We start from the raw sequence: 22,628 nt of genomic DNA, 5'->3' as shown, positions 1-22,628 counted from the left end.
GGCTCAGGCAATCCACTCACCTCAGCCTCCCAAAGGTATGGGATTACAGGCTGAGCCACCGAGCCCTGCTAGAACATATAATTTTTTTGCTTAAAAGTAGTTACGGATTTAAGCCTTTCTTTCTTTCTTTTCCTTTTTTTTTTTTTTTTTTTTTTGAGTTGGAGTCTCACTCCGTTGCCCAAGCTGGAGTGCAGTGTCACACTCACAGCCACCCCAGCGTCGACCTGCTGGATTCTGGCGATCCTTCCACTTCAGTCTTCCAAATAACTGGAACTACAGGCACACGCTACCATGCGCAGCTAATTTTTGATTTATTGTAGAGACGCGGTTTTGCCAAGTTGTCTGAGCTGGTCTCGAACCTGCGGGCTCAGGCAGTCCACTCGCATCAGCCTCCTAAAGTGCTGGGATGACAGGCTGAGCCACCGAGCCCGGCCTGGATTTAAGCCTTTCATGTCATGTTTTATGAGAATGCTTTAGAATGTTCTTAATGTACCTTAATATTAATTTTTTACGGTTAATTCTAACTTTTTTTTCTACCCCTATCTTAGGCAATCACTTGTGTTGCAGGTGTTAATTTTGAATTTATAATATTTGAAGTTACTCAGGATGAGTTTGTATATTAGAGTATGGTGCCAGTATTTTAGTGTATCTATGTAAAGAAGATTACCAGAATTGTAGGTGTTGAGGTCATATTGACTATTTTATGTCTATTCTTCTTCTTTTTTTTTTAGTTGAAGTCTCACTCTGTCACCCGGGCTGGAATGCAGTGGCATGCTCATTGCCACTATGGCCTTAACCAGCTGGGCTCAGGCTATCCTTCCACCTCAACCTTTCAAGTAGCTGGAATTATAGACACACACCACCATGCTCGGCCAAATTTTTGATTTTTTGTAGAGATGACGTCTCTCGCCATGTTGCCCAAGCTGGTCTTGATCCTGCGGCAATCCTCTCGTCTCTGCTTCCCAAAGTGCTGGGATTATAGGCTTGAGCTACTGCGCCTGGCTTTCTTTTTTCTTTCTTTTTTTTTTTTGACTCTCTTTCATCTCTCTGGCTCTTTTGAGAAGGTCATTCAAGAGGCACATAAATATTCTGTTCCCAAATTATTTATTGCAGTGTTATTTTTAGGATGGAAAATTAGAATCACCAACCTTTTCAATATTGTCAACACTAAATGAAATGTGGTATATTTATAAGGTGGAATGTTATATACCTTAAAGTTTTTAAAGACTATTTATTTATTTATCTATTTATTTGAAGTTGGAGTCTCACTCTGTCGCCCAGGCTGGAGGGCAGTGGCACGCTCACGGCCACTGTAGCCTCAACCTGCTGGGCTCCAGTGATTCTTCACGCCTGGCTAGTTTTTTTGTTTATGGTGGAGACAAGGTCTCACCATGTTGCTCAGGTTGGTTTCGAACCTATGGGCTCAGGCAATTAATCCTTTCACCTCCACCTCCCAAAGTCCTGGGAGTACAGGCATGAGCCACTGTGCCTAGCCTAAAGAACATTTTTAAATTTTATTTTATTTTATTTTTTTCCACTCATCTCAGTCTCCCAAAGGCGTGGGATTACAGGCTGAGCCACCAAGCCCGGCTCAATTTTTTTTTTTTTTTTGAGTTGGAGTCTCACTCTGTCGCCCAGACTGGAGTGCAGTGGCCGCTCCCAGCCACCACGACCTTGACCTGCTGGGCTCTGGCGATCCTTCTGCCTCAGCCTTCCAAGTAGCTGGAACTACAGGCACTCGCTACCACGCCTGGCTAATTTTTGATTTATTGTAGAGATGAGGTCTCACCAAGTTACCCAGGCGGGTCTCGAACCCACGGGCTCAGGCAATCCACTCACCTCAGCCTCCCAAAGGCGCGGGATTACAGTCTGAGCCACCAAGTCTGGCTCTAAAGAACATTTAATCTCATAGAAATAAGCTTAGTAAAAGTCAGTAAGTGTGTACTCAGCTCTAAGTCTGATTCTAGTTGTGTATTCATAGAGAAATACTTCTGGAGGTGGAATATGTAGTAAGTTGGAGGTGAGTTTCAGACCACCCCCTTTCAGGACTGATGGCACTGCTTCTCCCAGCTGCTGTGAGTGTTACTTGCCCAAGGTCTCACTCACCCTTTGCCTAGGGAGGACCACCTACGTTTAGGGTGTCCAGGCTGCTCTGGTGCAGCTTCGTCCAGTCTTTGACTCTTCTTCTACCCAGCCTTGCCGTCTTCAGGCCTCACAGGTGTTGTTACTGAGAGCACGTCCCAGCAAGCCTGCATGAAGTCTGAGTCAATTTCTTGAGGAATCTGACCTCTAAGGGATTTCTGCTTTTTTCCTTGTAAATTCTGTATTGTCTTTTGTTGAAAACTAGGGGAAAAACAACTTAAAAAGTGGGATGACTTTTAAAAAATGGTGTTACATTTTGAAAATTCATCCAGCAGTAATGGTGCTTTTAACCATCTATGCATAACAGAATGTTTGCTGTTTGTATTATAGTGTAAAGAACTGGCCAAGTCCAAGGCAGAAGTGGCCTGCATTGCAGTGTACGAAACGGATGTGTTTGTTGTTGGAACCGAAAGAGGACGTGCTTTTGTCAATACCAGAAAGGATTTTCAAAAAGATTTTGTAAAATACTGTAAGCATTGTATTTTTATCTTTTGTATTTCATAAATTTTAAGCCTAACTATTTATAGGTAAGGCAAGTAATAGTTTCCTGTAAAGCAGAAGGAGGTTTATACTAAAAAAGATGTTGTGAAATTTTTATGGAGACATTTCAAAATGCTTAAAATGAATCTCCAAAATGGCAATATTTAAGGATAAATACTGAAGAATTTAAGAAAAATGGCAAATATATATTGTACTGTGTTTCTTGCTTGGAGTTATGCTGGATCAGTGGAACACATGAGAGAGAAGGTGGTACTTTAGAGAACACCCAAATGATAAGAAAGCAAAACAGCCTCATTGCTGCTGGGGAGAAAGTTTTAGTAGTATGAGATGTAAGCAGCTACATCATTCCCTTAAGCCAAAGCCTAATCCAGAACAGGGCCTTAATAACTTTTCAATTTTGTGAAGGCTGAAAGAGGTGAGAAAACTGCAGAAGAAACGTTGGAAGTTAGCAGAGGTTGTTTTATGGGGTTTGAGGAAAGAGGCCATCTTCATAACCTGAAAGTCAAGGTGACGCAAGTGCTGATGGAGAAGCTGTAGCAAGTTATCCAGAAGATTTAACTGAGATGATTGATGAAGCTGACTACATTAAACAACAGATTTTCAGTGTAGGTGAAACAGTCTTCTTTTGGAAGAAGGCTTTGCTAACTAGAAAGAAGTCCATGCCTGGTTTCAAAGCCTCAAAGGACAGGCTGACTCTCTTGTTAGAAACTAAGGCTCTGATAGCTTTAAGTTGACACCAGTACACTTAGCATTCTGAAAATCCTATGGCCCTGATGAATTATGCTAAGTCTTCTCTGTATAAACGGAACAGTAAAGCTTGGGTGATAGTATATCTGTTTATAGCATGGCTAACCGAATATTTTAAGCCCACTGCTGAGACCTGCTTCTCAGTAAAAACATTCCAAATATAACTGTTTGTTGCCAATGTACCTAATCATCGAAGAGCTCTGAAGGAGATGAATGCTGTTTTCATGCCTACTAATTCAGCATCTATTCTGCTATGGATCAAGGAGTAATTTCAACTTTCAAGTTGTATTAAGAAATACATTTTGTAAGGCTATAACTGCCACAGATGGCGATTCCTCTGATGGATCTGGGCAAAGTAAATTGAAAACCTTCTGGAAAGGACTTGGCATTCTAGATGCCATTAAGAAGATATGTGATTCATGGGACATTGTCAGTATATTAACATGGACAGGAGTTTGGAAGAAGTTGATTCCAGCCTCGTGGATGACTTTCAGGGGCTCAAGACTTCAGTAAAGGAAGTCACTGATGATGTGGTAGAAACCACAAGAGAATTAGAATTTGAAGTAGAGTTTGAAGATGTGACTGGAACGCTGCAATCTCATGATCAAGCTTTAATGGATAATGAGTTGCTTGTTCTGGATGAGCAGAGAAAGTGGTTTCTTGAGGTGAAATCTACTTCTGGTGAAGATGCTATGAACGTTGTCGACATGACAACAAGGATTTAGCATATTACATAAACTTGGTTGATAAAGCAGTGACTGGGTGTGAGAGGATTGACTCCTGTTTTGAAAGAAGTTCTGCTGTGGGTAAAACGCTATTAAACAGCATTGTACACTACAGAGAAATGTGTTGTGAAAGAAAGAATCAATATACCTTTTTTCTTCTTTTTTTTTTTTTGAGTTATACCTTTTTTCTTTTCTTCTTTTTTTTTTTTTTGAGTCGGCGTCTCACTCTGTCGCCCAGACTGGAGTGCAGTGGCCGCTCCCAGCCACCACAGCCTTGACCTGCTGGGCTCCGGTGATCCTTTCGCCTCAGCCTTCCGAGTAGCCGGAATTACAGGCGCGCGCTACCATGCCCGGCTGATTTTTTGACTTATCGTAGAGATGAGGTCTCACCAAGTTGTCCAGGCGGGTCTTGAACCCGCGGGCTCAGACAATCTACTCACCTCAGCCTCCCAAGGTGCGGGATTACAGGCTGAGCCACCAAGCCCGGCTGAAAGGAAGAATCAATATAACTTTTTTCTTTTTTCTTTTTGAGTTGGAGTCTCAATCTGTTGCCCAGGCTGGAGTGCAGTGGCACACTGAAGACCACTGCAGCTTTGACCTGCTGGGCTCAGTCAGTCTTTATAACTCAGCCCTCCCAAGTAGCTGGAACCATAGCATGTGCCACCACACCGGCTAATTTTTGATTTGTTGTAGAGACAAGGTCTCACAAAGTTGCCCAGGCTGGCTTTGAACTCCTGGGCTCAGGCAATCCTCTCACCTCCACCTCCCAAAGTGCTGGGATTACAGGTGTGAACCACCGTGCCTGCCTCAATATAACTTTCATGTGCACTGGAAAACCAAAATATGTGTGTGTCTTTATTGAGATACTTACAGCAGTGGGCTGGAACTCAACCTGCAATAGCTTCTGCATCTGCCAGTATGTCTCTAAGATCTAAATTTGAGTTTCTGTTGTCAAGTTAAATTCAATTCATGATGATTGATTGGATTACTAGTGAATAAAAAATTTGGTCAATTCATGAATTTTAATTCCCAAGGTTGTTTTAGTTCCTTTAAAAAAATATTTCTGTCCCCTGCCACCATATTTGTTTCTACCCCACCCCTGCTATAATCTTTTAAGCTTTGGTAGTAATCCATTTTAAAAAATTTGCCAGTGTTTCTTATCATTTTGAGAAATTTTAAGACCTTGATTATGTTTGCATTTTTTATGCTAATAATGTTTTGATTGTGTGTCTATCAGCTGCTGTCTACGCCATGAATACTAGAATCTCACTGGCAGCTGTGTTTATACTTCTCTTTCCTATATTGCCTTGCTTATGTGGTTCTTCAGTGGTTAGGGCTAAGCATGAGGGGAATTGTCCTTGGTTACAAGTTGTAGTTCCTGCCTATTGGTGTTTATATTTTGTGTTAATTACTCATAATTCGATGCCGTGGTCTGTGTCTAATTCTGAAGTACCTGTCGTTTGTACTTATGATTTTGTATTAAGGAGCAATGGTGGTCTTTTGAAACCCAGTCAGTAGGTTTATCAGGCAGTTTTAGGTGTTATTTGGGAGAATTCTTATTTTTTTGAGTTGGAGTCTCACTCCATCACCCAGGCTGGAGTGCAGTGGCACACTCACAGCCATCGACCTGCTGGGCTCCAGCGATCCTTCCACCTCATCCTTTCCAAGTAGCCGGAATTACAGGCATGCGCTACCATGCCTGGCTAATTTTTGATTTTTGATTGTCGAGATGAGGTCTCACCAAGTTGCCTGGGCTGGTCTCGAACCCACGGGCTCAGGCAATCCACTCACCTCAGCCTCCCAAAGTGCTGGGATTACAGGTTGAGCCACTGAGCCTGACCTCTTTGGGAGAATTCTAAGTCCTTTTCTGGGGTTTAGGAAAGTGCTGTTATATAAATAAATATAATGTGAGTCACTCATATAATTTAAAATTTTTTAGTTATGACATTAAAGAGAAACAAGTAAAATTCATTTTAGTGATAATACTGTAACTCAATGTATGTAAAATATTTTAGCATTTAATCATATAAAAATTATTAGTAGTATCTTTGAGTCAGAGTCTTACTCTGTTTCCCAGGCTGGAGCGCAGCGGCATGATCACGGCTTGCTGCAGCCTCAACCTCCTGGGCTCGGTGGTCCTCCTGCGCCAGCCTCCTGAGTACTTGGGACCACACCAGGCGTTGCCACACCTGGCTAATTTTTTGGGGTTTTTTTGGTAGAAATAAGGTCTTGCTGTGTTTGTTGCCTAGGTTGGTGTTGAACTCCTGGGCTCTAGGACTCCCCACTTCAGCCTCCAAGGTGCTGAGATTACAGATATGAACCACCATGCCTGGCTACAGTATAAAAGTTATTAATGGGATGTTAGGCATGCTTCTTTTTGTACTTAGCCTTCAAAATTCAGTGTGTATTGTGCATTTACAGAATATCTGAATTTGGACTGGCTACATTTCAAGTGTAATATGCGTCTGGTGATTATTGTGTTGGCCTTAGTGAGCCTAGAAATTTTTTTGTGTGATGATCATCTACTCTTATTTAAATTACTCCTAAGAGATTGGATATGAACCTCTTATATTATTAATTATTTTACAGGTGTTGAAGAAGAAGAAAAGGCTGCAGAGATGCATAAAATGAAATCTACAACTCAGGGGAATCGAATGAGTGTAGATGCTGTAGAAATTGAAACACTCAGAAAAACAGTTGAGGACTATTTCTGCTTTTGCTATGGTAAAAGCAATACACTTTAATTTTCTAAAAAATGTATAACATAATTGGGTTTTCTAACCCGTATGTAATTGATTTAGTGGTCACATAACACACGTTTTCACAAACTGAATAACTTAGGTCTGCCTTTTCACTTCCATTTTGGAGGAAGCCAGTAACAACTGTAGTTGTTAGAGCTGTTCTTTTCTGACATGGGCTCTGATCCCTTCAGTTTTCTGCAAGGCCACCTTTAGTTAATTCAATCACATGATAAAGCTCTTATAAGAAAATAGCAAACAGAGGAGGATTTAGGTTTTACTGTGGGGTTATAGGTAGGCTTTAACACTATGAAGTGTGTTTTCTAGCATCTGTGGAGCTTGCAGCCTGATACACAGGCAGACTGACAAAATACACCTATTTGTGAATGAAGATTGTGTTTACTTATGAAATTTTTAATGAGACTCTTAGCCTAAATTTTCCTGGTATTTTTATGGTACTAGTTGGATTTGTCAGACTTCTATATTCTGAGGCCAAATTTTATATGAGATTATACCAGAATGGGAGCATCTTAAAGACAGAATACTCCAAGAAATTAGCCATTATTCCTCTCGTTTTGTGTAGGTTTTTTTGTTTTTTGAGTTGGAGTCTCATTCTGTCACTCAGGCTGGAGGGCAGTAGCACACCCCTGGCCACTGCAGCCTCAACCTGCTGGGCTCAGGTGATCCTTCCGCCTCAGCCTTCCAAGTAGCTGGAACTACAGACGCATGCCACCTTGCCTGGCTAGTTTTTTTTGTGTGTGATTTATTGTAGAGATGAGGTCTCACCAAGTTGCCAAGGCTGGTCTCGCGGACTCAGGCAGTCCTCTCACCTCAGCCACCCAAAGTGCTGGGATTATAGGCTTGAGCTACCACGCCTGGCTTTGTGTAGGTTTTAAAGTAAAATATTTTATATACTTTTCATTTTGGTTCTTTGGATCAGTTTCATGTTTAGAACTTTTGCTGACATGGGGATGGGACCCAATAGTATTTCAGAGTAGTTTAGAAATCAGATATTACAAAGAGCATGAATGCCATTTACTAAACCATGATGAGGTAATGCTTTTTTATTGATTGATTGATTGATTGTAGAGATGAGGTCTCGTCTGCCCAGGCGGGTCTCGAACCCGCGAGTTCAGGCAGTCCACTCACCTCAGCCTCCCAAAGGCGCGGGATTACAGGCTGAGCCACCGAGCCTGGCTATTATTTATTTTTTGAGTAGGAGTCTCTGTCACCCAGGCTGGAGTGTAGTGGCATGATCGGGGATCATCATAGCCTCAACCTCCTGATTTCAGGCAATCCTGCCTCAGCCCCCCAAGTAGCTGGGACTATTAGCACATATCACTGTGCCTGGTTAGTTTTTGGATTATTTTGCAGAGGCTAGCTCTTGCTATGTTGCCCAGGCTGGTCTTGAACTCCTGGGCTCCGGCAGTCTTCCTGCCTTGACCTTCCAAAGTGCTGGGATTATAGGTGTGAGCCACCACATCCAGTCTGATTTAGTCTTAACATTTAATGATGTCTTGACATTGAATGATGTTTATATTCTTTCCACCTCTCCCAGGGAAAGCTTTAGGCAAATCCACAGTGGTTCCTGTACCATATGAGAAGATGCTACGAGACCAGTCGGCTGTGGTAGTGCAGGGGCTTCCAGAAGGGGTTACCTTTAAGCACCCTGAAAACTATGATCTTGCAACCCTGAAATGGATTTTGGAGAACAAAGCAGGGATTTCATTTATCATTAAGAGGTGACGTGCTTTCTTCTTTCATGCCTGTCATATAAATTTATTCATATAAATGTGCATATTTGGCTTATTTTAATATATTTTAAAAATTCCTGTTTAACACAGAAGTAATTTAAATTTATGCTTTGCAAAGTAATTTTATGTATTCATATGTAGTTTTTGGTTTTGTTTTAATGCAGACCTTTCCTAGAGCCAAAGAAGCATCTAGGTAAGTGCTTGCTTTACTTACATGATAAGTGGCCAGGTTCCTAAACTTGTTTAGCCAGATTTAATACATTTTAATAGTCTCTTTTATTTTCTTTAAGAATATGATGGAAAGCATTTTGGGGTGAACCGCTAAGATATGCAGAAAGGCAGGGATGAAAGGAAAAATAATATATACATGCACGCACATTTTGTTTTCTGTTAACCGTTTCTTCTCACTGTAGTGAACCGATGAATTTTACCAAGTTGCCCAAGTTAGTCTTGAACTCGAACCCCTGGGTTCAGGCAGTCCTCTTGCCTTAGCCTCCCAAAGCACTTAACTTTTTAGAAACTCCCTAAGTGTTTTTTAAAGTGGCCCATACCACTTTATATTCCTTCCAGCAGTGTCCGAGAGTTCTAGTTTCTCCATATCACTGGCAACTTGTTACTGTCTTTTTTATTTTAGCCATGTGGTGTGAAGTGGAATCTCATTTTGGTTTTGATTTTTTTTTTTTTTTTTTGAGTTAGAGTCTCGCTCTGTCACCCAGGCTGGAGTGCAGTGGCACACTCATGGCCACTATGGCCTCAATCTGCTGGGCTCCAGCAATCCTTCTGCCTCAGCCTTTTAAGTAGCTGGAACTACAGGCATGCACTACCATGCCTGGCTAACTTTTGATTTATTTTAGAGTCGACATCTCCGCAAGTTCCCCCGACTGGTCTCAAACCCGAGGGCTCTCAAAGTGCTGGGATTACAGGCTGAGCCTCCGAGCCCAATCTGGGTTTGATTTTTATTTCCCTTGTCACTGTTGATGTTGAATATTTTTTCATGTGCTAATTGGCTATTCCTATACAGAGGTTGCCAAAAAAATGTATATACATTTTAAGAAAGGAAAAAAACTGTCTTAAAATTGTAATAATATATACAGATAGCAAAAGGTGAATACAAGTCTCATTTGCCTTCTGCGATTACAAGAGGTGTTCAAAGTGGTTACCATCAGCGTCCAGACACTTCTGATTTTGGTGAACTACTGCTGCTGGACTTGGTGCTGTGCGAGGCCTCTGGGATCTTCCCGGTGCACATCACACACAGTACCATGCGTCTCGAACTTACCACGCATGCATGCAGTCGTTAGGCGTGTTGGAGGTTCTGTTGCGTCCTCATGCCACCATTGTTGTTATACTTCCACAGGGTTCTCGAATTTCAAATACCACTTCAAAATGGTCTTACGTTCCTCGGACGACAACCGTGCTTTAATCATTTTCTTTGACTGTCCTACCTGTAGCGTGGTGATTAATTTGAGTAATGCCATCTTTTGAGCAGACGTCATGCTATACAATACTACCATAATTCAATTCAAGTGTGAATATTAATACATAGATAATATCTTAAAATGTGTATACTTTTTTTTTAGTGCCCTGGCATATTTTTTGCAGAAGTGTCTATTTAAGTCCTTTTCCCTTTTTAAAATTGGGTTTGTCTTTTTATTCTTGAGTCATAAGAGCTTTTATTTATTTTATTTTATTTTATTTTTTGAGTTGGAGTCTCACTCTGTCGCCCAGGCTGGAGTGCAGTGGCCACTCCTGGCCACCGCAGCCTCGACCTGCTGGGCTCCGGTGATCCTTCCGCCTCAGCCTTCCAAGTAGCCGGAACTACAGGCGTGCACTACCACGCTTGGCTAATTTTTGATTTACTGTAGAGATGAGGTCTCGCCAAGTTGCCCAGGCGGGTCTCGAACCCGTGGGCTCTGGCAATTTACTCACTTCAGCCTCCTAAGGCGCGGGATTACAGGCTGAGCCACCGAGCCTGGCTAAGAGTTTTTAAATATAATCTTGGTACACGTCCTTAATAGATGATTTGCAAATATTCTCTCTGCTTCTATGAATTGTCTTTTCACTTACTTCATAGTGTCCCGTGAGGCACAGACATTTTTAATTTTGACAGAGTTCAAATGTATTCTTTTGTCACTTGTGCTTTTGACTTCATATTTAAGAAGCTATTGCCTAACCCAGGGGCACGGAGATTTGCTTTAGCTCTACATTTAGATCTATGATTCATTTTGAATTGATTTTTATATATGATACAAGGTAAGGATAAAAGCCCATCCATTTGCATGTGGATATTTGATTACTCCAGCATAATTTGTTGAAAGGACTATCCTTTCTGCCTGGATTGCCTTGTCATCTTTGTTGAAAGTCAATTGCCCATGACTATGCTTATTTTTAGACTTTTTACATACTGGGTCATGCTGTGTGAGAATCATGATGAGTTACCTCTTTGCAATCTGAATACTTTTTATTTCTTGTTGCTAGAATATCAATACCAAAGTAAGTATTGACAACACCAGATATTACCTTGTGATATAGGAGGAAAACATTTAGCCTTTCACAATTAAGTTTGATGTCAGTGGTAGGATTTTTCTTTTCTTTTTTTAGAGTAGGAGTCTTACTCTGTTGCCTAGGCTGGAGTGCATTGGTATATGCTCACGGCCATCGCAGCTCTGACTTGCTGAGCTCAGGTGATCCTTCCACCTCAGCCTTCCAAGTAGCTGGAACCACAGGCATACACCATCATGCTGTCTGGCTACTTTTTTCATTTGTTGTAGAGATGAGGTCTCACCAAGTTGCCCAGTCTGGTCTCCGACCCTTGGGCTCAGGCAGTCCTCTTGTCTCTGCCTCCCAAAGTGCTGGGATTATAGGTGTGAGCTACCGTTCCTGGCTAGGATTTTTCTATATGTCCTTTTTAAGATTGAGAAAGAGATTTATTTGACATGTTTAAATTTAACAAAAGGCTGAGTGCAGACCTGCTGGGCTCCGGTGATCTTTCCGCCTCAGCCTTCCAAGGAGCTGGAATTATAGGCATGCGCTACCATGCCTGGCTAATTATTTATTTATTTATTGTAGAGAGGAAGTCTCGCCAAGTTTCTGGGGCTGGTTTCGAACCTGCGGGCTCAGGCATTCCACTTGCCTCAGCCTCCCAAAGTGCTGGGATTACAGGCTGAGCCACTGAGCCTGGCCAACAACAGATATTTAAAGTGCACAGTTTGATCAGTTTCACCCTTGTATATATTCTGTGAAACCATCACCACAGTCATGATAACAAACATCTCATCTCTTTCACCAAGTTTCCTCATGCCTGTTGGTAGTTCCTTCTTTCTGCTCCTGCCTGCCCCATTCATAGGCAACCACTGATGTTCTTGCTGTCACTATGGATTTGTTTACAATTTCTAAATTTTTATATAAATGGAATCATGGGGGTGGGTGTGTGTGTGTGTGTGTGTGTGTGTTTTGAGTTGGCGTCTCACTCTGTTGCCTAGACTGGAGTGCAGTGGCCGCTCCCGGCTACCGCAGCCTCGACCTGCTGGGCTCCGGCGATCCTTCCACCTCAGCCTTCCAAGTAGCTGGAACTACAGGCACGCGCTACCACACCCGGCTAATTTTTGATTTGTTGTAGAGATGCGGTCTCGTCAAGTTGCCCAGGTGGGTGTCGAACCCACAGGCTCAGGCAATCTACTCACCTCGGCCTCCCAAGGTGCTGAGATTACAGCCTGAGCCACCGAGCCCGGCTGTGTGTGTGTTTTAATCTGGCTCCTTATTTTGAAATCTATTGGCCAGGCTTGGTGACTCAGCCTGTAATCCTAGCACTTGGGGAAGCCGAGGCCAGGGGATTAGGTTGAAGACCTGCCTGGGCAACTTGGTGAGACCTGCCTCTACAAGAAATCAATAATCAGCCGGGTGTGGTAGTGCGCGCCTGTAGTTCCATCTACTTGGAAGGCTGAGGCGGAAGGATGGCCGGAGCCCAGCAGGTCAAGGCTGCGGTGGTGCACTCAGGTCTGGGTGACCGAGTGAGACTCCAACTCAAAAAAAATGAAAAGGAAAGAAAAAAGAAAAAGTATCTCGATGGGTGTATTGCATCAAAAGGAGAGTACTTTGAAGGTGACTCTAGTTTAAACATGTAAGAATAAATACACAATTTTTTACAAATAAATTCCAGGGTTTCTTTGTCCCCCCTCGTATGAAACTTCTAATTGCTCCACATCTTCAACGTTTGGTAGAGTCTGTCTCTTTCTGGCTTTTGCAATATTTAAATTGATATTTAATTCATATGACAAAAGAGTCACCCTTTTAAAGTGTACAATTCAGTGAATTTTAGTAGTTTTTAGATAGTTGTGCATCTACCGCCATGTGTTCCAATTCCTGAACGTTTCTGTTGTTCTATAAAGAAAATCCCATTACCTGTTAGCAGTCACTCCTTTCCAGGTCTCTGAGCCATTTGTCTTTTTAGTAGCAATTTGGATTGCCATTTATACATCAGCAGAGTCTTATTCTGCTTCTTCTACCTTACTAGAGAAATGGTACATTTCTGTATTTCTGTCATTGACAAAAGTAAGAGCTTTTAATCATCTGAAGGAGGATCCCGGTGGGTGAGAGGATGAAAACTTGTTCGATGCTTTTCATTCCTATTTATCTTCCTTTTAGGAGAGAACAAAGTACACTGTTTTATAACTCATACAATGCTTATAATAATATGACCCAGAAATATGAGATCCAACTTTACCCCCAGTTATTCTGTATTTAAAGCTTTTGAAAATATTAGTTATAATTATTCAAAGTGTTGAAAAAGCCTAAATCTAATTTATTTGTGTGCACAGGTGGTCGCGTGATGGTAACCGATGCTGACAGGTCAATACTGTCTCCAGGTGGAAGGTAAAACCTACTTTCATTACTACTGTTATAAACTTCCACATCTCACAGTTTTCTTTTTCAAATTGCGGAGATATTAGTATATTAAAAGGGCTCTATGTCCTACATCTCAAAGTTTAATAGGCAAGTAAATCGTTTGGGGATCTTGTGAAAATATCCTTTCGACTTAATAGTTCTGAGTAGTAGTGTTTTCCAGGTGAAGCGGATGTAACTGACCACACTGAATTGGAAAGCCTTAAGTGGAGTTTGGATGTTGATATGCTACTTTATAACATTTCTTGTACTTATTTTTCCTAAAAGGTAGATTGGTATTAAAGTCTTAAACTGAGTGGCAACTCTCATTACTTGTAGAAATGAATAAGAAGAAATAAAGATGTAAATTTTAAGTTAAATCAGTTTTGCACTCACTGTGTCAGGCGAGTGATTTGAATACCATGTGAGGAGTTCTTGCCACTGCATTGCTTGACCAGGGTTTTCTTCTTTCAGTTGTGGCCCCGTCAAAGTGAAAACTGAGCCCACCGAAGATTCTGGTACGTACTAGTGCTTTTAGAATCAATTGCGAAACTAAGGAAGACTTTTTCTTGGTTTAGAAGGTTGTATATGGACTCAGTTGTTTTGATGAGAAACAGGTAATCACTATAAATTTATTCTAACTGTGCCAATATTTGTTAATGTTACCACATTATACTAAAACCCAAAAAGAGAATTTGCTTATTGAGTAGTAGCCAGAGTTCTTTGTTAATTATCCATGTTTGCCGATAAAATTTGTTGGGTTTTTTTCCAGTTATACAAGCATGTAGTGTAAAAGGTTAGCTAGATCTATAGTGCTTTTTACAAAAATCAGTCTAATGTTCTCTTAACCTCCCCATTGGCTTTGCTCTCTCATTTTCTACTCTCCATGGAAATAAGTCATTTTAAACTCTCAAAATTTGTGTTAAATTTCTTGTTTTTATTTTATTTATATATTTTTGAGTTGACGTCTCACTCTGTCGCCCAGGCTGGAGTGCAGTGGCACGTTCATGTCCACTGCAGCCTCAACCTGCTGGGCTCAGGCAATCCTTCTACCTCAGACTTCCAAGTAGCTGGAATTACTGGTGCATGCCACCACGCCCAGCTAACTTTTTGATTTATTGTAGAGATGAGGTCTCACCAAGTTGCCCAGGCTGGTCTCGAACCCCTGAGGTCAGGCAATTCTCTTGCCTCAACCTCCCAAAGTGCTGAGATTACAGGCTTCAGCCACTGCATCTGGCCTCTTGTTTTTAAATATCCTTTTTATGCTGTTTGGTTTTTTTTTGATAACCTTATTACAACATAATTTGTATACCACAAAACTCACCCATTTTAAATTTAAGGTGTGATTATGTTTAGTAGTTTTATAGAGTTTTACAGTGATCACCACAATCTAATTTTAGAACATTTTCATCATCCTGAATGAAAACCTGGTGTCCATTTGCTGTCTTTCTCTATTCCTTTTACTAATCTGTTTGTAGTTTTTATACATATATCTTAGCTGGACATTTCATATAAGTAGAATCATTCAGTATGTGACATTTTGCATTTTACTTCCTTCATTTTGATCATATCTTGAGGTTCATGATAAAAAACGATGTGGCATCTATAAGTAGTTTTATTCTTGAACATTATTCCATTGTATGGATGATACTGTCTTTTCTTTTTCCGTTTAGCATTTGATAGGCATTTGTGTTGTTTACTGTTTGATTGTTTTAAACAACGCTACTATGATACATGACCTATGTGTCTTTGTGTAGAAACATGTTTTTATTTCCCCTGGGTAGATAGGTGTGAATTTATGGGTTGTATGGTAACTTGGTGTTTTATTTTTTTGTAACCGCCGAACTGTCTTCCAGCATGGCCACACCATTTTACAGCAGAGTAGACATGCCTTGGTTTCCCCTTCTCTTGTTCAATGCTTTTGCTGCCTCTTTTTTATTATAGCAGGCTTAGTGGGTGTGAAGTGGTATCTCATCGTCATTTTCTTTTTTCCATTTTTTTCAAAAGTGAGCAAAAAGGACAGAGTTGCCATATAGGCCCTGTTCTCACACATGTGTAGTCTCCTTCCTATGTCAATATCGCTTGTCAGAGAGGTACGTTTCTTATAATCAGGGACACATCATCATGTCCCACAGCTCATAGTTTACATCAGGGTTTACTCTTGGTGTTGTTCTTGCTGTGCATTTTGACAAATGTATAATTTTTTTTTCTTTTGAATTGGAGTCTCACTCTATCATCTAGGCTGGAGTGCAATGGCATACTCACGGCCACCCAGCGTTGTTGACCTGCTGGGCCCCCGGTGATCCTTCCACCTCAGCCTTCCAAGTAACCGGAATTACAGGCGCACGCTACCACACCTGGCTAGTTTTTAGTTTATTGTAGAGATGAGGTCTCACCAAGTTGCCTGGGCTGGTCTCGAACCTGGGCTCAGGCAGTCCACTCGCCTTGACCTCCCAAAGTGCTGGGATTACAGGCTGAGCCACTGAGCCTCAACGACAAATATATAATTTTATGGAAACATGTGCATTATTAGACTATCACACAGTAATCTCACTGTCCTAAAAATCCTCGGTGCTCTGCTATTCATTCCTCCCTTCTCTGAATTTGTGACTATCTTTGTACTGTCTCTATAGTTTTGCCTTTTCCAGAATATGATATATTTTGGATAATGTGTTGTGAATTTTAAAATTTATTTAGAGAAGCACTTTTGTTTTGTCACCCAGGCTATAGTGCAGTGGTGTGATCATAGCTCACTGCAGCCTCAAACTTCCTGGGCTCAAGGGATCCTCCCTCCTCAGCCTCTGGAGTAGCTGGAGCCACTGTGCCAGGCTCCCTGTGGTTTTAATTTGCATTTCTTGAATAGTTAATGATGTTGAGCATCTTTACATTTGCTCATATATGTGCTCTTTGGTGATATGTCTGTTCAGATGTTTTGCCCATTTGTAATTTGGGTTTGTTTTTTTTTTTTTAATGACGATAAAAGAAAAAAAAATAAAGTTGTTAAGAGTTTTTTTAGCCGGGCTCGGTGGCTCAGCCTGTCATCCCGCGCCTTTGGGAGGCTGAGGTGAGTGGATTGCCTGAGCCCGCAGGTTCGAGTCCCGCCTGGGCAGCGAGACCTCATCTCTACAATCAATCAAAAAATCAGCTGGGCGTGGTAGCGCATCCCTGTAATTCCAGCTACTCGGAAGGCTGAGGCGGAAGGATCGCCGGAGCCCAGCAGGTCGAGGCTGCGGTGGCCGGGAGCAACCGCTGCACTCCAGTCTGGGCGACAGTGAGACTCCAACTCAGAAAAAAAAAAAGAGTTTTTTTGTATATTCTGATACAAGTCTTTTATCAGAAGTAAGGTTTTGAAAATATTTTTTCTGGTCTGTGGCTAGTTGCTTTATTTTCTTGGTGGTGTCCCTTGAAGCTCAAAAGTTTTCAATTTGGTGAAATTCAGTTTTTCCAATTTTTCTCTTGTTGCTTATGCTCTAGAAAAGCATCCAACCTGGGGTCACAAAGATTTACATTTAGCTTTTCTTCTTGAAGTTTTATAGTTTTTACCCTTATGTTTAGTTTAGGTATAAGATCCATTGTGAGTTGAAAGGGTGTAAATTCATCATTTTTCATGTGGATGTCTCAGCATCATTTGTTGACGTGATCATCCTTTCTCTATTGAATTGCCGTGGTACCTTTCTCAAAAGTCAATTCGCCAGGTTTATTTGAGCACTCTCAATTCTGTTCCGTTGGATTGTAATGCCTGTCGTTTTGCCACTACCACACTGCATTTCGTGTATATTAAATGTTTGGTTTTATTTCTCTTATGATGTGGAAAATGAGGGCATAATTACTACTCCCAGTACTTCTCCTTTTCCATTTTATTATATAGATAAATTGATTTTGACTTTTGCGTGTTCTTTCAGATGTTAGCATGATCTTGAACATGATACTTTATATTTGTTTTCTTGCCATGTCCCATTTCTAGGGCACAAGTGTTTTTGCTTATTTAAAAGGAATACATAATGCTTCCTGACTTGATTGCAATTTTATTGGCATAATTGAAAACCTGAATTTCACCAAATTAAAAACTTTTTTTTTTTTTTTTTGAGTTGGAGGCTCACTCTGTTGCCTAGGCTGGAGTGCAGTGGCCACCACCGGCTCAACATGCTAGGCTCAGGTCATCTTTCCACCTCAGCCTTCCAAGTAGCTGGAACCACAGGTGTGTGCCACCATGCCCAGCTAATTTTTTGATTTATTGTAGAGACAAGGTCTCACCATTTTGTCGGCTGTCTCGAACCCCTGAGCTCAGGCAGTCCTCTCGCCTCTGCCTCCCAAAGTGCTGGGATTACATACAGGCTTGAGCCACCACGCCCTGCTTTTCTTATTTTAACCAAATTAAAACCTTTTGCGCTTCAAGGTACTAGCCACAGACAGGGTCTGTGTTAAAAGAATGAAAGCAACTTTGTCTTTTGAAAATAGCATGTAATTTTTAAAAGCCATTGCATTATTGCTTGTACAGCAATGTGTAATTAGCTGTGGTGATTGGAAATAAAAAATGGATATTTATAATATTTACTTAATAAAGGAATATATAAACTTGTCTATAGGCTATATGTGGAGTTCTCAAGTTTTCAGTTGTAGGAAACACAGTTTCACTTTATCGAAAAATAGTGATGTCTCTGCGTTTCACATCTTGCAGAGGATATAAGCCAGTTGTGTATTGTGTCATATCTGAATTCTCGCTGTTGCATATCCTGCCATTGTGGGGCTTTGACGATGCTTTTAGATTAGTTCAAAAATGATGCGGTGAATTTCAGATTTCAGATTTAGCTACAAACACAAGACTGATTGTATTAGAAAATGCCTTAACTCACTTTCTCAGGTCATTGAAGTAACTGAAATAGTAGATCATTGTGACAGATGATGAATACGCAGCAGAAATCTTTAGGTGGCCGGAATGTTGTCTATAATTGCAAATTATGTAGGCTTTGCATTGTGTTTCGTAGTAAACCGCCAGAGCCTCATAAGACATACGATGCCCGTTTTCACTAGTTACTTACCTGTGTTCTAGATGTATAAACCAGTACAGATATGAGTTGCAAATCGTTGGGACAAGGGGAGCATCATCTTCTTTTGCAAGTGACAAAGGGAGGTTTTATTTAACTTACAAGGAGCTTATAAAAAACAAACAAACCAGCGAGATTCAAGAAATAAGAGAACATGCTCAATCTAGTTAAAGAAATAGGGTTAACCATCCCAGAATGATCATGTTTGACACCTGGCAGGTTGGCGAATGGTAAATTTTGCTCATGCCCAGTCTCAGTGAGAGGTTTAGGGAAAGAGGCAGGTTGGAACATTCTTCATGTGCATATAAATTGTTGCTGCATTGTGAATGGCACTTGGACAATATCTGTCATTTTAAGACACATATAGTCTTTGACCCATTGCTGCCTTGCAAAAATGATAACTGCAACTTCATGAATGAAAATGTGTGTTGTCAGTCAACACAGTGTCATAGATTTGTATATATTCTTTTTTTGGGGGGGTTATTGCCTCCCTCTCTTTCCCAGGCTGGAGTGTAGCGACACACTCACAGCCATTGCAACCTTGACCTGCTGGCTCAGGCGATCCTTCCGCCTCAGCCTTCCAAGTAGCTACAGGTACACGACACCATGCCTGGCTAATTTTTTTTATTTCTTTTGAGTTGGAGTCTCACTCTGTCGCGCAGGCTGGAGTGCAGTGACACGCTCATGGCTACCGTAGCATCAGCCTGCTGGGCTCTAGCAATCCTTCTCCCTCAGCCTTCCAAGCAACTGGAACTACAGGCACGTGCTACCATGCCCAGCTAATTTTTAAAATTTATTGTAGAGAGGAGTTCTCACCAAGTTTCCTGGACTGGTCTCGAACCCATGGGCTCAGATCATCCACTCGACTCGGCCTCCCAAAATGCTGGGATTACAGACTGAGCCACCAAGTCCAGTCTAATGTTTTTATTTATTGTAGAGACGAGGTGTCACCAAGTTGCTCAGGCTGGTCTTGTACCCCTGGGCTCAGGCATTCTTCTCGCCTCCTCCTCCCAAAGCACTGGGATTACAGGCGTGAGCCACCATGCCCAGCTAGATTTATATATATTCTTATGGACATAACTGTGAGATATTCTACAACAGAAAAGCAAGATATGAAAGACATGAATAACACTGTAATTCTTTAAACTTTTTCATTTAAAGTAGTTTCAATTATGAAACAATTGCAAATGCACAGCCTCCATGTACAGTGCAAGGAACTTTTTCCTGTACATTGAACAGTAAGTTGCCAATATGGTGTCCTAACTCTTACTACTGTGTGTAATTCTTACAAATGTGGACGTCATTCTGTGTAACCACAGTACAATCAGCAAAATAAGGAAAATAAATCATTCCCATATATACATCCATATGTTTACATCTGTGTTTATTTTATTGGTGTATACAAACATACACATGCACACACTTTTTTTTGTTTGAGTCAGACTCTCATTCTGTCCCCCAGGCTGGAGTACAATGGCACTCCCACAACCACCACAGCTTCGACCTGCTGGGTTAAAGAGATTTTTCTGCCTCAGCCTTCCACGTAGCTGGAATGATAGGTGCATGCCCCCAGGCCTGGCTAGCTTTTTGATTTATTGTAGAAATGAAGTCTTGCCAAGTTGCCCCTGAGTCTTCTTGTCTCAGCCTCCCAAAGTGCTGGGATTACAGGCGTGAGCCACTGCACCTGGGCTTCATCTTTATATTCTTAATTTATCCTACAAATAAGATTTTTGTTTTATTTTTTTCATTTACAGGCAGGGTCCAGTCAGGAGAAAAAAACAATGACCGGTTATTTGAACAGAGAAAATTTAACTTAAAGATTGTTAAGTAGGTAAAATATTGTTAACTTAGTCACCAAAAGGAGACTAATAAGGTGTCATGGAACAGCTCTAGGAAATGACTGCTACCCCTGAAGCTTTCATTTGACTTCTATGTTGGGATGCTGTTTAGCTGGTATTGGTGTCTGAGGGGCATGTTGACACTGGTTCAGGGGGTGTTGAAAACATTGCCAGCTGGGCCCAGCTGTTATGATAGGAAGGGCCTGCTTTTGCTAGGCCGACAGAGGGTACCAAGAAATGGCCTTGACGGGAACTGGGTGCAGACAAGCCCAGAGGAAAGTGCACGTCCCTTTTTCCTCCCCGAGCCTTGTCTCCCGGTGGTGTTCCTTTGGCAGAGGCGAACATGGAACCAGCGCATGTGCAGAGCTCACACTTCACAGAGGTTCAGACAGCAGCTTAATGGCCGGCCCAGGCCACTGCGTACAAACACATCCTCCCATTTGAACTTATGGATAACAGTGAAACAACTCTTCCACTCTAACAGGATGCTACTTTACTTCCTACAAAGAAATTCATTTTTGCCCTCTCCTCCAAATTGGGAGACACAACATTCTAGCATTCATTATATCTGTCTCTGGAAGATTGATTCACCATCCAGTTGTGACCTGTATTGCTTCTCAAATTCAGTTCTAACCTATTTGGTTATTCTCTTATGTAAGGAATTACGGGGTAAAGGAAGCCTCCAACAAAACTTATGTAGAATAATAAGACACAGGACAAGAGAGAATAGTTAATATCTGCAGATACATAATATTTACACAAACACATTTATAAGAAAATGTGAGTTGCTGCTATACTCACACTTTAAAAAAAATTTACTCTTTTTTTTTTTTTTGGTGAGTCGAAGTCTCACTCTGTTGCCCAGACCTAGAGTGCAGTGGCACACTCATGGCCACCACAACCTTGACCTGCTGGGCTCAGGTGATCCTTTCGCTTCAGCCTTCCAAGTAGCTGGAATCACAGGTGTGTGCCACTACGCCCGGCTAATATTTTGATTTATTGTAAAGATCCGGTCTCACCATGTTGCCCAGGTTGGTCTCAAACCCATGAGCTCAGGCAGTCTTCTCGCCTGTGCCTCCCAAGGTGCTGCATTTACAGGTGTGAGCCACACACCCAGCTTAGATTTACTCTTAATTGATATATAATAATTGCATATACTTATAAGCTACATGTGATATTTGCCACATGTATAGGCTGTAATGGTCATGTCAGGGTATTTAGGGTGTCTTCTACCTTAAGTAGTTCTCATTTCTATATGTTAGGAGCATTTCAAGTCCTCTCTTTTAGCTATTTTGAAATATTCAATACATTGTTGTTAACTGTAGTCACCCTAATCTGCTATTGATTGTCGCAAAGTTTTGTTGTTTTTTTTTACTTAGTTCACTGCCAATTATATTGTTTCCTTTGCCTTAGCCAGGACCTTAGCTGGGCAAGATTTTTTCTACTTGTTTGAAATAGCTTAAACCTTCATTCCTAAAGGATCTGAATCCCCGTGGATTTGCTTTTTTGTTTGCTTTAATTTTCCATTAGCTTTTACTGATGGGCGTGTAAGTACTAAGAGGCAACCCACAGAATCCCAGATGTTCCAGAGGCAGTGTTCTCTGCCACTGGTGTTTAGTAGCAAAACAATCTCTACTTAGTAATTGCAGGCCATATAGTAACCCTTCTTTACTTGTTGCATCAGGGATAAATATCCTTTTGTATATCCAGCAGAGTCTTTTTGAGCTATTTCTCTAGAGTTGAAAGTATTGTCTGGAATGTTTCTCAAGTCAGATATTAAATTTAGTTCATCATAGGATTGGTCTGATTGTGGTTGAATATCTTAGTCTGAAATGTGTGTGTATACCCATCCGTTGTTCTTGTCTGAGAGTAATCTACTCCTGGAATGAGAACAATAGAGGTTAGGACCTCTTGTCATATGGTAAAATTTGTGAGCTTGTGCTTCTGGACTGTAAACCTCACAAGTTCTTCTCAGTGTCTTTCTCCCCCCTCTGCCCCAACACCCCGACACATGCACACGGTGGGACAGGAAGGCTAGAGTGGTCTGGAGTTGGTTATTTTCCTCAGAGCTGCTTAGGCCATGTGAACAAGAATGGAGTGCTCTGGCTTACTTGAAAATGGTTTCTTTCAGCGGGGCTCGGTAGCTCAGCCTGTAATCCCGTGCCTTTGGGAGGCTGAGGTGAGTGGAATGCCTGAACCCGCGGGTTCGAGACCTGCCTGGGCAGCGAGACCTCATCTCTACAATAAATCAAAAAAT

General features: G+C 41.4%; 1 protein-coding gene across 8 annotated transcripts in view; it reads left to right on the top strand.

Annotated features, from left to right (window-relative positions):
• Positions 1-22,628, top strand: part of GTF2I (general transcription factor IIi) — an 85,999-nt gene that overhangs the window by 411 nt on the left and 62,960 nt on the right. For all 8 annotated transcript variants that reach the window (XM_008049189.1, XM_008049186.1, XM_008049188.1 and 5 more), the window contains exons 2-7: positions 2,473-2,611; positions 6,705-6,839; positions 8,412-8,595; positions 8,772-8,800; positions 13,425-13,479; positions 13,963-14,006. In XM_008049189.1, the coding sequence (XP_008047380.1) occupies positions 2,473-2,611; positions 6,705-6,839; positions 8,412-8,595; positions 8,772-8,800; positions 13,425-13,479; positions 13,963-14,006 (586 nt within the window). The remainder of the gene's footprint in view (positions 1-2,472; positions 2,612-6,704; positions 6,840-8,411; positions 8,596-8,771; positions 8,801-13,424; positions 13,480-13,962; positions 14,007-22,628) is intronic.

Source organism: Carlito syrichta, unplaced genomic scaffold (assembly GCF_000164805.1).
Source record: "Carlito syrichta isolate Samal-C Ts95f unplaced genomic scaffold, Tarsius_syrichta-2.0.1 Scaffold130659, whole genome shotgun sequence".
NCBI lineage: Eukaryota > Metazoa > Chordata > Mammalia > Primates > Tarsiidae > Carlito > Carlito syrichta.
Note: the sequence above shows the minus strand (reverse complement) of the source record. Positions and strands in the feature narration are given on the sequence as shown.